Source organism: Myodes glareolus, chromosome 17 (genome assembly GCF_982192425.1).
Source record: "Myodes glareolus chromosome 17, mMyoGla1.1, whole genome shotgun sequence".
NCBI classification, from domain to species: Eukaryota; Metazoa; Chordata; class Mammalia; order Rodentia; family Cricetidae; genus Myodes; species Myodes glareolus.
Genome location: NC_142042.1, coordinates 2,218,991 through 2,235,557, shown reverse-complemented (window position 1 = coordinate 2,235,557; position 16,567 = coordinate 2,218,991). Strand labels below are relative to the sequence as shown.

The window sequence follows — 16,567 nt, the reverse complement described above, 5'->3', positions numbered from 1 at the left end:
TTGGTCCATGGGATGAAGAGAGACACAGTTGATCAAGGTGTCACTACTGTGCGGAGTCCACCATTCAACAAGTGTGTCTGTGCTATCAACTCCAAGTCAAGCTCTGATGTGACGACATTTCCCCCAAGTGTTCTCTCCACTACATGACAGGCCATCCCAGTCTGGCTTCACTTTACTTCTCCGATTCCATAACCTAACACTTCTGCCTCCCACCACCTGAGCCAACACAATCATTTCCTTTAGTTGACACCTTTGCTGGTAAGACCCTTGTATGTACATGTACACATGTGCATGCACTCACATGCATGTATATACACTCATATGCACATATGCAAACATAGATCCACACATGCAGATACAAACAGTTGCACATGGACTCATGCACATGCACGTATGCATATATATGCACATATAGGCACATATACACGTGTGCACACACTAACGTACCCTGTCCCCTGATATTCCTGCATGTTCCCTCTCACTATCCAGTCTCTAGCCCCAGTGCAGGTACCCCTGTCTCCAGCAAAGCCTCTAGAATCTTTCATTATTGGAATTTTGCAGGATTTCTGAATGGAGCAGGATCCCCAATGCCCAGTTGGGAATGACCCAAGGGCCAAAGATGCTGGACACACAAGATAATCAAAAACAGTCTAGAAAGTACTTCCAAATTGATTATGTTATGCCAAAGAAAATTAGTGATCTGTACCCTTGTGGGAGTGTATAGAGCAGAAACAGGCTTTAATAAGAATATCACAGAAAAGAGAAAAATTGAAGATAAATCACAATAAGGAAAAAAAAGGGAAAAGTGAGAGAGGCTCCTAAGAGCTGGATTTCCCAAGGGAGAAATGAAGAAGGATGCTTAAAAGAAATCCCACACTGGCTCAGAATTGAGGATAATAGACGGTTATTTATTTAGGGATAGACTCACAGATCAGAATCCTCTGCTGGAACAGAGAACAGAAACTGGATTCTGCCACTGGAAAAGAGCTGAATACATGCTTTACATTGGCATAAATAGTATAAAAGGCCACGCCCCAGTGGGCCGTTAATTTAAAGGCTATTGACTGTATGACTTCCTACAGCAGAGAAACTGAGAGACTCTTCTTGTGTGTCTTGCACAGTTATCACACATATAGGTGCAAGCTTTGTTTACACATGTCTTAGGATTTCCATTGCTGTGAAGAAACACCATGACCATGGCAACTCTTAGAAAGGAAAACATTCAGCTAGGGCTGACCTACAGTTTCAGAGATTTAGTCCTCCTCACTTCCCTTCTCTCCAGGAGGAGGAGAACATGAGGGAATGGGATGCTCAAGAAGGGAGAAGAACAGAGATGGGGAGAAAGGAAAGACATCCCTTGATTGAGGGAGGCTAGTGAGAGACACAGCACTAGGGAAATTCCCAGGAATCCACAAGGATGACCCCAGCTAGGACTCTAAGCAACAGTGGAGAGGGTGCATAACCTGGCCTTTTCTTGTAATCAGATTGATGACTACCCGAACCTTCTTACAGCAACTGATGGAAGCAGATACAGAGATCTACAGTGAAGCACTAGGCTGAACTACTGGAGACCAGTCAAAGAGGGGGAGGACTTATAATATGAGCAAAGGGGTCAAGACCATGATGGTGATACCCACAGTAACAGCTGACCTGAGCTAGAGAGAGCTCACTGACTCTGAACTGATAGCAGAGGAACCTATATAACACCAAACTAGACCAACTGAATGTGAGGAACAATTGTGAGGCTTGGGCATTCTGTGGGCCCACTGGCAGTGTGATCAGGATTTATTCCTAGTGCTTGAACTGGCATCTTGAGTCACATTATCTTTAGAGAGATACCTTGCTCAGCTTAGGTATGGGTGAAGGGCCTTGGTCTTGCCTTGAAGTGAAGTGTCAGACTTTGTTGACTCCCCATGGGAAGCCTGACCTTTTCTGAGGAGTGGATGGGGGTGGGGTGAGGGAAGGACAGGATGGGAAGAGAGGAGGGAGTGGGAACAGGGATAGCTATGTAAAATGAGAAAAGATTATATTAAAAATTCTTAATAAAAAATTTAATCCATTATCAACATGACAGGTGGCATGCAGGCAGATATGATGCTGGAAAAGGAGCTGGGAGTCCCACATTTTGATCAGCAGGCAATGGATAGTGAACTGTGTCACCAGTCGTGGCTTGAGCATATATGAGAACTCAAAGCTTTCTTCCACAGTGACACACTTCATTCAACAAGGTTACACCTATTCCAACAAAGTCACAGCTAATAGTACCAGTCCCTATGGCTGTCATTTTCTTTCAAACCACCACAACACTCAAGGCCTCTTATTCCTTCTCTTATGGTTCAGACCTTACTGTGTTTTACTGTAAGCCGTTTTCCCTTGATACCTCCAGAACAACGCCTTCTGCCCCAGGAGGAGGTTCTCCAATGGTCTCTTGGATGTTCACCCCATCCTCAGATCTATAAGTGTCTTAACTTCTTTCTAAGATCCAGTGTATGTGAGTGAGGATTCTGTCTTTGCCCTCTTCCTGGCACCTGCTATGCTGTGTGTGCAACTATGTGTTGCAGGAGTGAGTTATGGGTGTAGCAATTCTAAGGCCACCACCCCACTCCTGTCTCTGTGTATGTAAGCTCACATTTGTCTGGTTCTCCGTAGACAAGTGTACATATGTGACTGGAGAAGAGGTCACCTGGGTTGATCAATCCAGAGGAACTGTCCATGCTGTTTTTGAGAAACAAGGTCTCTTGGGGGTTTGGATCTTGTCAGATAGGCTAGTCTAGGTGGCCATCAAGCCCCAGGAAGCTTCCTGTCTCCATATGCCCAGCACTTGGATTTTAAGTGGATGTCACCATGCCTGGCTTTATTTCTCTTTTGTTGTTGTTTGGCTTGTTGGTTTTATTAACACAGGTTTATGAGATCAGGCTCAAGACCTGGTACTTATAAAGCAAACACTTTACCCAGTGATCTATCTCCCAAAAGTCACCTTTAAATGGGAAGGAGAGTACATCCAAATTGATCCTCTCGCCTTAGTCAATGTCAACCCAACCCCAGCATGATGAGAAAAAAGGAAGTGCTTCTGTTGCTCACCTGTGACTTCCTTTTGTGTGACTGTCATCTCGACAATATGTTTGTACTAAAGACTGAGCATTAAACTCTTGGGCCAGCAGCTATTAGACAACAATGAAGACACTAAGAGAGACTTGCATAGATCTAATCTACATGGGTAAATTGGGAGCATGGGGACCTTGTGGAGGGTTGAAGGGGGGAGGGGAGAGCAGAGAAAAATGTAGAGCTCAATAAAAATCAATTAAAAAAAGAAAAGAGAACAGTTCAAGCAGAGTGGAGAGATTCAGTCATTGCCAAGGTTGTCAGGGGTACAGGACCCACTGTTATTGGCGAGAGGTGGCCCTACATTGTAGCCTTTGTTTATTCCATGTGGGGCTTCAAGGGTCCCCCCAAAGTAAATCAAACTGTCCCTCATAAGGCAGCCCAAAAGTCTCTGATCTAAATTTATTAATTTCATTAAAATTGATAGAGTAAACAAGGAATATATTTTAAATAGCTTAATAAAGTCTAAAATCATTAAAGTATCCTAATGTATTATAATAATATTAATGTATTCAGATGCACAACTAAAGATAGATATCCCTTAGGGCTTAGACAGTGATGCATAATAGTCTTCAGAATGCTCCCAGGAATAAACGCTGCCTTGCTCTTCTCCAGCCTCAAGTGTCAAGCCTCACAGTAAACTAAAAGGTGGCTACAGCAGCAGGGCCATGGAACTCCCTTCTCCACCAGTTTCTCACCGCTCTCACTCCTTCTCCTTTTCACTTTTGCTTTCTTTTGCCTGCTCTGGGGGTCCCCCAAAAATCCTGAATGAGACTGATAATGGGCACACGACTGAGACTGAGTTTGGCATGTCCTGAAGTCACAATACTGTGATATTTACCACCGCTTACCTGGCTTTAAAAATAAATAATTTCCTGTATATTCAATATCTAATATGTGGCTGTGGTCTGAGAAGCAGTGTGTCCTTTCTAAGGAACAGACCCTGTAACTGAACAATGGTTCACCTGCCCTAGTCTAGTGCTGCTAGATTTGAGGTACACGTTTGCGTACACATCGTCATTTAAAACCAACTTTTGCACCCATGGTTGGCTACTGGGCTAGTTTCTCCCATTTCACAGATGAAAACATGGGGTTTATACAGATGTAACGGCCTAATTCACGTAGATAAGCACGTGACAATCATGGTGCGCCCATGCTTTAACTGGCCAGCACTCTCCTACAACGTGCTGAGGTTACAATAAACAATAAAGGCACTAAGAAATGTTTTGCTAAGTCCACATGAGCAGAGGTGACTGGCGTTCAGCTGGTAACACAGCCAGGCCAGGTTTGAGCACAGTGACACCACAGCTCTACTAGAACCTGAACTCTGGGGACAGTTTTAATAACTAAAGAAGTCACATTTTTGCTCCATGACTGATTTGCTGCCATTCTTGACCACGTTGCACAAAGAGGGATTATTTCCTCCCCCCTCCAATTATACAGATGAAACCACAAGCAGTCACTCCTGTCAGTGGGGTGTGTGCTGGGGCACGGCTCCCGGAGGGAGGAAGAGAGCATGTGTGGCTCCTCATCCCAAGCTGTGTGCAGCCTGAGAGCCTGACTCCAGGGGAGGCCGATGGCGGCTGTGCGCAGAGCCTCACTCACGGCAGAACTAAGTCCCAGAATTCGTCCCAAGGCCCAGAAAGAAATCCAGGAAGCTCCCAGAATCAAAGCTTGCTGTGCAGTGACTTTCTACCCCGCTAGACTCTCCACCTGGAGAGAACCCAGCTTTCCTGGTGTGGTGGCAGAATGTCAGCCCGCTCTTTCGCTCCGCTGGTTTTGTTCATGGCCCAACCCAGCTTTCCTGAAGTATCTGTCTCCTGGACTCGAACACAGCACCCAGTTTCTGCTTGAAGAGGTCAACAGTAGCTGCTGTGCTGGGTGCATTTCTACAGTCAGGGGGGACCCCCATTTCAGCATCGGTAGAAGATGAATTAGCCTAATCCTTCTACACTTCCGTTTCCTCTTCTCTGAACTAGGACTAATAACACCTCTCTCCCACGGTTGCCGAGAACGTCCTTTCCTATTCTCAGAGAGTGTTCACTGAATGAGTATCTTGACACCACACATTCATGTACAAATGCTGAAGATTTTCGGTTATGTATTGAGAACAATTACCACCTTCCACATATATGTGAAGCATCCCCATGCATGGTGAGAATAGAAATACAGTCATGACTCTGGGCCCATGGCATTTATTGACCTGGAAAGAAAGAGCAGGCAAGAATCCCAAAAGCAGAGCGAGGCCTGAGATTGAGCGAGGCACAATGTCACTGCCCAGTTATGTTTATAATCTTAACAATTGATGCTGACACTGTGCTGTTGAATTTTCTCTGGTGACTTTGCTACTGGCTCTCCTGGTCACCTTAAATAGCTATAGCCCAAAGGAGATAATGATCACAATTTGTGATCACTTGGTGGCTAAGTACCCCTGGTTTCCATGTGCTACCCCAAGTGCTGGAAACTACAGGACTCTGATCTAATACAGTGATTCCTTGTGGGGCTGTGTTCTCAGTAGCCCACAGAAGATGCTGGCAAAGCAAACAGCCTGAAGCTCCCAGATTTATTAGGCATTGGCAAAAGACAGAGAATCAGAGCCATGGGCCTCAATTTGAAGCAAACTTCGTCTGGTACCAGGAGTGGAGGACAGCAGGGTCTGTGTAGTTGAAGGATCTTATACCCAAGTTCTTCTGGTGAACATCAACAAGGATAAATGGATGGGTACTTCCTTGTAACTACCACATGCTCTGGCTGTTCTTGTCAGGAACAGGAAGTCTGATGCACAATATTAACTCCTGCTTCAGCAGAGAGTCTCTTCCTGGTAGGGAAAGGGTACAAGAAACCATCAGTCAGTATAAAACAATATAAAAATTATTATATTTCTATCTCTATGTCATTTCTTTTTATTCTTTCGGCTTTACACAGGGTTTCTCTGTATAACAGTCCTGGATATCCTGGAACTCACTCTGTAGACCAGGCTGGCCTCAGATTCATTGAGATCCACCTGCTTCCACCTCCCAGGTGCTGGGATTAAAGATGTGTGCCACCACCACCTGACTGTATCTCCTTATCTATAGGACCTCCCCTGGCCGGGCTATTCGCCACCTTCCTACTTGACTAAGGATGACCTTGAAGCTTCAGAGGGCTTGCCCGGTCTCCACCTCCTAATTAGAAGTGTGTGTTGTCACACCCCTCTTATAAAATGTTGGGGATCAAACCCACGTTTGCATTCTCAAACAGTGCCTAGGTTCTCATCCAAGAAAATCTCTTCCTAAAAAATCATAGTTACAGAGAATCATCTTGAAACAAATCTTCAAAAAGAAAAATAAGTCAGCAGTTAAAATATTCGCTATTTGGTTTTGATCACAGTCATGTCATACATGCTAGAGCTTACAGGCAGGCTCTTACTGTGGCATTCAGTGACTAGGGTAGGATTCATCTGTGGCCAGAGCTGCTGCTTCTCCTTGGTTTCAGCCTTTAGAAAGCCAGACTTTATGATAATCTATCTCTGACCACTTGACATAGAAGCCCCCCTCCTCCATGATGACTTTGTAAATGTTTTCAAAATTGATTGACTATTTGATAAAACTCTCAGGCCAAGATCCCTGTGATAAAAATCACAGAAACGCATCCTCTGTTCACACAAACCACTTCAGTAGTTGCACTGTCTCAAAGACAGCTTTGCAAAGCACTCCAGGGGAGGAGCATGTCTTAAAGGGTGTTTACAGGATCAACAGTTCTCCAACTTTCAGCTGCAGAAGGAAGTTAGCTATAGACCTCATTAATTTCAGGAAAGCAGCTTCCCCCAGAGACAGTCCTGAGGGAAGACGCTTCTCTCTCAGCATCCTCATCATCTCCCGGCTGGTGGGCTGGTGCTCTCCAGTGCTGCTATGATAATGGTGCAGATGCTACTGCTGGGATGTTCTAGCAGAGGTTGCACAGAGCGTGGGCACACTGTGCGCATGACTCAGTGATATCTGTAGAGCAGGAAACGGAAAGCCAACGCAACCAGAGAGAAAGCCGTGGCAAAGATAAGCAAAAGAGCTTCTGAATGCACTCCCTTGAGAACATCTCGAAGTTCAAGCAGGAGATTCTGTTCATTTCTTCTCAGTTCTGTAGCAACAAGACAGTTCTGGTATGGGGCACATTGGGAATTCAGGAATCCAGGAAATTTCAGAGCCCTCGGAAAATGTATCTATAACCAACATGGTCACAGGGACTTAAACCCCAGTACCAATGCAGGCGGGGAAATGAAACTGATCTGAACATGTATTATAAACAATCATTTTCAAATAAAGTATTTAAAGGGATGCATGTAGGTGTTGCCCAGTTGGTAGAGTGTTCACTTAGCCCTGGGTTCAATCTCAGGCATCCAATTATATTACTTAATTAATTAATCAGTTGGTTAAAGGTTATTAATGAGAGGCATGAAAGCATATAATAAAGCACTAGAAATTTAGCACACATTTTCATTTTGAAATATTTTTGTCCTATATTTTTATTTAGAATTGGGAATCATTATTACTGCTGAAGTTTAAGTTTTGTTTAATATTTATTCTATTAAAGGTCTGTTAATCTATTTAAAGTTTACACTTTGAATAAGTCAAATTCAACCATTAAGGAAATTGAAGTAATGCCCAGAGAAACCATATCTTGCTACTTCTGATTTTTATTAAAAGTAGAATGGTTTGTCCTGATTCAGTGCAAGCTAGAAAGCATGAGTTAGTGTATATTCCGTGGAGGCCATGTATGAGCTTCTTCATGATCAGACATGTATGGTACAGAAACATACATGAGAGGAAAATCTACTTGGCCATTTGCAGGGGGAAATTACCCACCCTGTTTTACTGTGTCTCTTTAACATAAGTCTGAGATTGACAAAACAAAAGGTAAAACCTGGTTTTATCTTCATTGAGGCAGAATTTATATTTATAAAGCAAAGGTCTTCCATTTGGCTTCATCTCGTGTACCCTGATTCCGCTGACCTATACAATACTCCATGTACTTAGGACACCACTGTGAATGGCGCACAATTCCAACGTCATTCAAAGCATGCCCTTGTAGTCTGGAGTTTTCTAGGAGCTTCAAAAAATTGTCTGTCCAGAAAACCTCATATGTGTGCCAACTGAAGAACAACGAAATAATAGGCTGTGCAGGGAAGAGAGTCCTTTAAGAAACAAGAGAAAAACACAGACCAGGTCTGGGCAACAGGAACAACAGGAGGTGAGCATCAAGGGTTGAATCAGGAAGAGGCAGAAACAGAAAGATGTGACCTGTTACTAAAACATGGAGCCAGGCCAGCTCACTTGAATGAGGGCATGAGATGCTGGGTTTGGCAAGACACATTCAGGAAGTCAGTAGTATCAAGTAGAAGTCAACCCTAAAATGAGACGGGTGTGCTACTGGCTTCCGGATGCTGTCTGCATTGCTATACTTCTCTCTCTAGGTTGAAGGAAATCATCTCTGCCATGGTTGTCCAGGGCAACAGCTATACAGTGCTGAGTGTTGACTTGAATCCTATCACAGTTGTAACATATAACTTCAGAGGAGTTACCCATGAATGTCATCCAAAATGTCTTAAGCTCCTATAAACCAGTCAACTTACACAGATGCGATTGACCCAGCTTTTGGGCCAATGTCTGTATCTATGTCCTTTTTCTTCTTCCTGGGCTTTGACAGGTGAGAAGCATTTGCTCTGCTGGGTTAATTCATACACTAGGGAGAGTACACATGAAAATCACGGTCTGGCTTGTCATGTAGCAAGCTAATCCATCAGACCAAAGGACAGCTATTAAGCCTGCCTTTTTCAAATCCACCAGAGTAAGAGAAGTGTCACAGAACAGAGCTAGCACTGTGTTGCTGAGGGCCATGTAGAAGTGGTTACACTGTAGATTACAGGTTTCCATAGCAGCTCTGCCTAACCTGAACTTGGTTTAAACTGATGTTCAAGATCCATCCTTACTAGAGTGTATTCTGTCTTCCAGGCTCTTCAATGGCCAACAAGGAATCATCATTCAGAATTTTAGCACAAGGTCCATCCTCACAGTGACCAATGTGACACAGGAGCATTTCGGCAACTATACCTGTGTGGCTGCCAATAAACTGGGCACAACAAACGCGAGCCTGCCCCTCAACCGTAAGTAATGAAGTAACAAAGTATACTCCAGGAATGCAAGGCTTCTCTGCATGAGCAGAAATGAAGCCCAAGAATGAAGCGTGCTCACCTTAGGCCTTATCCTAATGCAACAAGTATCTTAGAAGCTGATAGTTTGTTCTGAAATTATCTGGGTGTTTGAGAACCTTATAATACCTGTAAACCTCTACATATAAAACTGTCTTAGAATTCTGTAACATCTGCCCTAGGGGATGTCACAGAAATAGCTGAAACAAATCTGATTGAACATGGTTAATAGGGTTTGTCTGGTTTTTGTTTTTGTTTTTAAAATTTCTCTTTTGAAGCATGGAATAAGCCATGACTTGAGTTTACTCTTGATTGTTCTTTAGGCGCTCATTGTGTGGTCACCAAAAGTTCACATGCTATAAATAAAATGGAATAATGGGTAAACACGCATGGAGAAAGTATTCAGTCTGCCTACACAGCATGTTTAGTCAAAACTATAACATGAAATACAATGTAGGGGTTGGTTGAGATAAATGCTACATTGTAGACACATCCGAACGCAGTGGGCTGTCTCTTGGTGAGTTTCAGCCAAGAGCAAGCAGGACCAAGCAGTCAAAACAGGAAGAGCATGGATGTTCTTACTCTTACTCTCTTACTCTGCGGCCGATAGAGAGTGTGGGCTCGTTCACAAAACAGCATCTCCGAGCTAACAAAGGAAGTGCGGGTTGTTATTTTAAAAGTCTGTACTCATGTACATGGGTAGGAATTTGAGGCTTGCCATGTCTGAGCAGAATACTTTTAAGTACGTTCAGCTTAAGGTCATAGATTTTAAAGGTAAGGTGGTGGGCCCATCCGGGATGTGCTTAGCTTGGGGTCAGTGGCTTCTGTTCCAAAGACTGAAAAGCAGACACGAGCACCTTAGGGCATGCTCCATTTTCTCCATAAGGTAGCAGATGAAAGGAAGGGATACTTTGAAACTATATTAGTGTATCTGCCCTCAAGGTGTCTGCCTGTCTTCAGAGCTCACACTAATGCATCTCAGGGACTAGACGTGAATGAGCAGCAGGCCTGGGGACCAGCAGGAGGGCAAAAACTACACTAATGCTCTTCTCAGCAATTGCGATTAGTAGCTTTGGGAACCTGAGTGACTTACAAGCCGTTACAGCCATAAAATCCACTCATTTTAAAACTGAGTCATTTTCAAAATATTCATAGCAGAATGCAGACCCACGGCTTCCTTGGCTCCACAAGGTTATCTGAATTCCTGTCCTTCCAAAGTTAGCTTTCTGACTGTAGCATGGCACACACACTGATGTTAGTCTGGCGTGACAACTTACCTGGGAGAACCACAGGCAAGGACATTTCGCCTTTGCAGAAACCAAAAGGGGATGAAGAGGCTCCATCTCACTTAGAACCACATTGAAGTGTGCTTACGTTATGATTGTGGACTCAGTACTTCCTAATATTCCTTAGCGTTGATTTTGAAAGGAAAATATTCTCTGACATGTAATGGCGTTCTGTAAAATCCTTCCTAGGTTTTTCTCCGGGGGACAATTTTTATGGTGTCACGATTAGTAACAAAATATCAGGAGCCATTTGAGTTCTGATTTAATGTAAATCGTCACACTCCTGTGGCATATTGTAAATGTTTTATATGGCTCAAATACTCAAAAGTCTGAAAAGAATAAGTGAATTTTAAAAGCAAAGAAAATTTGAGGGTTAACAGCACATTAACTTGCTACCAAAATTTGTAAATCACAGCCTATTTTTAAAAACGAAGTAATAATAACACTGACAAATTAGGAACAAATGTCACTCATTTAAATATATGTGACTTTAAAAAGTGTTTCAAATATGGAAATGAGGCTAGAATCAATATCTCTCTTCTCTCTCTCTCTCTCTTCCTCTCTCTCTCACATCTCTCATTCTCACTCCTAACCATGAGCATGTTTCTAATAATTTGTTAAGAAAGACAGAAAGGACAGACTTGGTCTGTCGCTGTGAGCTGATCCTGGAAACTGATGATGGGACTCTGTCTGTAGAACTCTTCCCTGCAATATCTGAAACTCTTCCGCACTAAGCATTTCTATTCTGCACTAGAATTATTGTTCTTGTTTCAACTTTTATTTCATTTTTGTGTGGGAATAAAGATCGAATCCATGATTTCCACATACTAGGAAGCAACACCTCCAGCCACTATAGCTATTTTACCCATTTTTGTATCTTTCTGTGGAACCCTGTGGTCTTTTCAGCCACATCATTGTTCCATCAATCACTTTAGCTGCCATATCATCAAGCACAGTGCCTACTATTTATTAGATAATTAGTGAATTTTTAATGAAGAAAGAAATTAAGCACTGAGTAAGGAAACGAACAGATGAGCAGTTGTGTAGATGTGGGCTTCCTCGTGAGCCTCTGGAGATGCCAACCCATGACATTTATTAGTACTCTGGCCCCCGCCAGGTTCTACCCTAATTTCTTACAGGGATTTGTCCATTTAATCCTCACACAACTCAAAGCTGGGGTTCTCCGATCTTCTCTTTGCAGATAAAGAAACTTAGAAAGAGTACGTTAGATGGGCAAGAGCGTCAGACTCAACCACAATGAAGTTAAAGCTCGAGATCTTGCTGTCTGCCTGTCAGACTCAAGCGCTGAGCCATGCTACCTCGCTACCTAAATCTACGAGCATAAAACTACCCACAGACTGGAAGAGGATCGTGGTCACTGTAAACACAGCCTAAAAACAATCTCTGTGTATAACTGTTCTTCTTATAGGTCTAGTCAGCTACTGTCTGCAGTCTTTAGGATAAACCTTGAGACTGTTTCAGTCTACCTTTGGTTTGCAAAATCTCTCATTTTCCAGATCATGAAAGAGATCCAGGACAAGCTGTAAGTTCAGGGTGAGCCATAGAGCAGACTTTGTGGGAGGAAAGCCAGTGCACTGGGTCATGAACATGTGTAAGGGAGGGGAGGGAAGGAGGAACAGAATATGTGTGAATGTGTGCATGTGTGTTATATCCTGGGGGTCAAACAGATTTTATTCAAATCTAAGTTTTATTACACATTGGATATGTGTGGCTCTGTGTAAGTTACATGGGTTTCAGATCCTTAGTTAACTCATTTTAAAATTGAGAATAATCATAGTTCCCACCTCACAGGGTAAAAATTTAGATAATGTCTTTAAAGTCCCTTTGCCTGGAACATAGTAGGTAGTCATTGTTTACTATATCATTATATATACTAACTCTTAGTTCAGTGCATCTGAAAGAACACTATGACATCCTGGCGATAAATGACTTTATCTGATGGCTGTCTATCTTCTGCTTGCCCGAGGGCTTCTCTGGTAAACAATCCACTTGTGCAGAAGGTGGAGGAAAGCAGGCTTGAGATAATCTCCTAAATCTAATTCATAAGCTTGCTTCATGCTCTCTTAATGCGGTGACGAGGATTTGTGGATGTTAAATCATCATTAAATGACCTGTCCACAGCACAACAGGTCAGGCATCTGGGATTTTCAAAGTGTGACGATGGAGTAACACACAGTTCGTGTGGCTCTCATGTGGCTGATTCAGTCGTGGCAACCACTTTTCAAATACATATGTTGACAGCCTGCCGTGTTCAAAGCCATAGGACACATGTTGGAGAGAGTAGAGTATACTTACCGCTTAAGGTTATATTGAGAGTGTCCACCGAAGGAGTTCAGACAAGTGAGAGTAGAGAACCAGGAGGAAAATTGAGTCCAGTGCAGAACAGTCAACAGTGCCATTTCGGAGTAGAGAAGGGGCTCTCAATCCAGTCTCAAGGGCCCTGGCGGGACTGTCCCCCTAGAGAAGCTGAAATCACTATTTGAATGTTAAGCACTCAATATACAGCTCAAAACACCATCTGAGCCATCATTTTCTCATGTCCGAGGCAGAATTTTCAAAAGTTCACTTACAATAATCAGGAGCATAGAGTACAATGGCCCAAATGATAGTTTGATGACTGGAGACCAGACAGGAGTCCGTGCTCCCAGAGCTGGGGTATAACTCGGTTGGTCTTGGGCCCGAGGCAATGGAGTCATGATGAACAGCTCATGTGATGGCAGGGAGAATGAGACAACCGGACCACTTAGAAAGCATGCTCGTGCTTTCCAGGCACTGTGGTGAAGGGTAGGAACAGTGAGGCTGTGAAGGATGTCTGAACTAGCTGACGACCGCCAGGACAGGCTTGCATAGGCATTTCAATGCTATGCTTGGAGTCACTGGATGGTTGTAAGAAAGGAATTATATAAGCAGATTGTATCAAAGACTTCGTTAGACAGTGTGAGTTCTAAAGCCACACATAAACTTTAAATAATGTGGATAAAGAAAAGTACTGCAGAACAAAGTTGCCAACATGCAAACTCAGAGATAATGAATTGGTGGGAGGGCGTGACCAAATCTGCTGAGACCAGGAACAGGTAGGCAGCAGGACTCTAGCTGACTCCCGGCGGTTAGTGTGGTGACGTTAAGCAGCAGCTGAGAATTGAGAAAGGAGTGTCACATTTAGCCCTTGAGAAGATTAGGAGTTCATTTTCAGACATTTTAGTTTGAGATAATGTCATGTAGGCAGCTAGACTAGAGTTTCAGGAAAAGACCTTCTGGAAGTTTTCAGGACAGGATGAAGAGTCAGAGAACACATGAACACTGAACTACATGAAGGGAAGATATCCAAACATCCCCATGAAGCAGGAACAGCAGGAAGAAGCACCCGGCAGAGGAGAACCGTGGAAGACCAGGGGCAGCTGAGCCGTCGACCGTTCAGACCAGAGGAAGGCTGGATGATAGGCCACTGTGGTTAGCGGTTTCTCTAGAGCAATTTCTGTGGGAAACCGGGAGTCGCTGGCAAGTCTCTATAGACTGAGGTTACATAGAGATGTGGGAGGTGAGATGGGTAAAACGCTCAGTTTCTGGAGGTTAGACTGTATGAAGGAGAATCAGAGCCATTGTTCTGGTCACTTCCACAGAGCGTCTGCTCTGCTGAGGTTCATAGGCTCATGCCCAGTGTGTATCAGTTGCTCTCTGACCTGTAAGCTGCTGCCCTGACCTCAGTGAGTTTCCTATTCAGACGTCAGCGTCAGCGTTGTTTTCTGCACACCCCCTTTCACCTGACGCTTCTTTCTCCTATTTGAGTTCTGAAAGAAACAAAGAAGGGCTTTGATTTCCACATGTTGCCACCTTGGAACCCTTTCTCCTAAGGCTTTAGTTGCGACTGTAAAGGAAACTATAATTTTTAGCAGAGATTTTAGTATTTTGTCAATAAAATTACTTTAAACTTTTAAGAGTACTCCTTGTCAAGTGAGAGGAAAAATAGACGATGAGAAAATGAGAAAGCAGGAGAGAGAGAGAGAGAGAGAGAGAGAGAGAGAGAGAGAGAGAGAGAGAGAGAACCCTCTGCAGTCCTGTATAGCTCAGCGTTTTAACATAATTCACGAAGGATGACTGGTGACAGCTATCCATCATAGAATTTCTTATTAAGTACAGACTCTGGGACTCAAAACTGCATGTTTTATTGTTGGCTTTCACCTGTATTCTGAGAAATGCAGAATTGTTCTGTGTCTGCTCCCTGAAGGAAGAAAACTGAGTGATCTCACCCTGCCATCTATGGGTTCCATTCCTCTAGTGCTGACTGCTGTGTGTGAGAAGGGACTCCATTCCATAATTCTGTCTTTGAGGATTGCCCATGGCAAGAACTTTACTCCTTGCTTTCACCAAAAGCATGTTGGCTTCAGGGTGTGTGTTTGCAAGAGTTCAACATCTGTGCAGAAGTTGAGGAAAGAATTGATTGGGGCAGAAGAAAGCTGCAGAAGGAAATGCGGTCATGATCCTCATGGTTCTGCATTAATGCAGCTTTCTCTGAGGCCCAGCGTGTGGCCATGCATGGGGCAAGTCCAGTCTGAAAAGCAACAGAGAAAATGTTTACAGACCAGGAACATCTCTGTGGCATGTGGGTGTCAACCCCCATTCCAATATGCTCCCATGTATCCTGTGGATCATTTGCTAGAAGATAAGCCCTGACAATGTGGTGGGGCCTTCTTGCCTATGTGCCTACATCTGTTCAGAGACACACAGTGTTCTCTCTAGAAACATTGTACATTAAAACCTCAAAAGACTCAACAAAACTCCCCAACCTTGACTACCCTGCTAGAGACCGTAATGAATTTCCAATATTAAATGCTTTCACGAGAATTACTTTTCCGCTCTCCAGAAAACCTCTAAGAGAGTATTTGTTCTCCGCCTATGTAATTTTATGGGAAATGTCTTCCTTTGAAATGAAAAGCTCCATCGTATCTTCTCTAGAGAAGCCATAAGGATGCAGAGTGTGACAACCAGGTCTAGATGGTGCTGGCAGCTGCTCTCGTCACCTGGGGTGCCAGATTCAGATTATGCTTCACTGGAAGCTAATGCTTCTGCTCTCCTGGTGTAGAATGTTTTTTTCTGCCTTTGTTTGACTCTGTGAAGCTGCGATTCTTTGCTTGCCTAAAATCCCTGATTGTCCAATAAAGAGCTGAACGGCTGATAGCGAGGCAGATGAAAGGATAGGCAGGGCTGGCGGGCAGAAAGAACAAACAAGAGAAGAAGGAGGAATGAGAGAACAAGGGGAGGAGGGCGCTAGGGGCCAACCACCAAGTACCCAGTCAGCCATGGAGTAAGAGTGAAGGTAAGCTACACGGAAGCTGGGGAAAGATAAAAACCCAGAGACAAAAAGGTAGATGGGATCATTTAAGAAAAGCTGTCTACAAACAAGCCAACTAAGGTTGGGTATTTATAAGTAATAATAGGTCTCTCCATGTGTGGTTTATTTGGGAGTTGGGTGGAGGGCTTCTCAAGAGTAAAGAGTAAACACCAATGACACTCTCTGCCAGCTTGAAATATCCATAGTAAGCTGTGGTGGACTCCTATTGTTTTAGCCTCTTATAGGTGGCTGATTCCCTGGAGAAGACAAGGACAGCACTGGATTCTAGATCAAGACTGATCTTCCCTTTTACTACTTAAAAAGGGTAGAATTTCATTTTTTTTGCTGAAAGATGAAGCCATCAATTTACTTCTGAGGACACACTGTGATGTGTGATCCCCCAAAGGCCTTTATCATTGTGGCTTTGAGATGTTAATAGGAAGGTTTTTCTAGGTGTTCTCAAAGTCAATGTTGACAAGAATTAGTTTGGAGCTTGTTCACAGATTCGGATATAGCAACAAGAGTCTATGCAATGGCGTAGCATCTGGACTCATATAGTCAGATCAATACACAGTGAGAGCACTTGACTTTGTGGGAATGGAGACAAGAAGACCTTCCCTCCCCAGGTGATGGCTAGAGCTAGGGTGA

At 43.6% G+C, this 16,567-nt stretch overlaps 1 protein-coding gene across 1 annotated transcript in view; it reads left to right on the top strand.

Moving 5' to 3' along the window:
- Nucleotides 1-16,567, top strand: part of Negr1 (neuronal growth regulator 1) — a 704,443-nt gene that overhangs the window by 561,364 nt on the left and 126,512 nt on the right. The window contains exon 6 of the mRNA XM_048453517.3: nt 9,087-9,238. Within this exon, the coding sequence (XP_048309474.2) occupies nt 9,087-9,238 (152 nt within the window). The remainder of the gene's footprint in view (nt 1-9,086; nt 9,239-16,567) is intronic.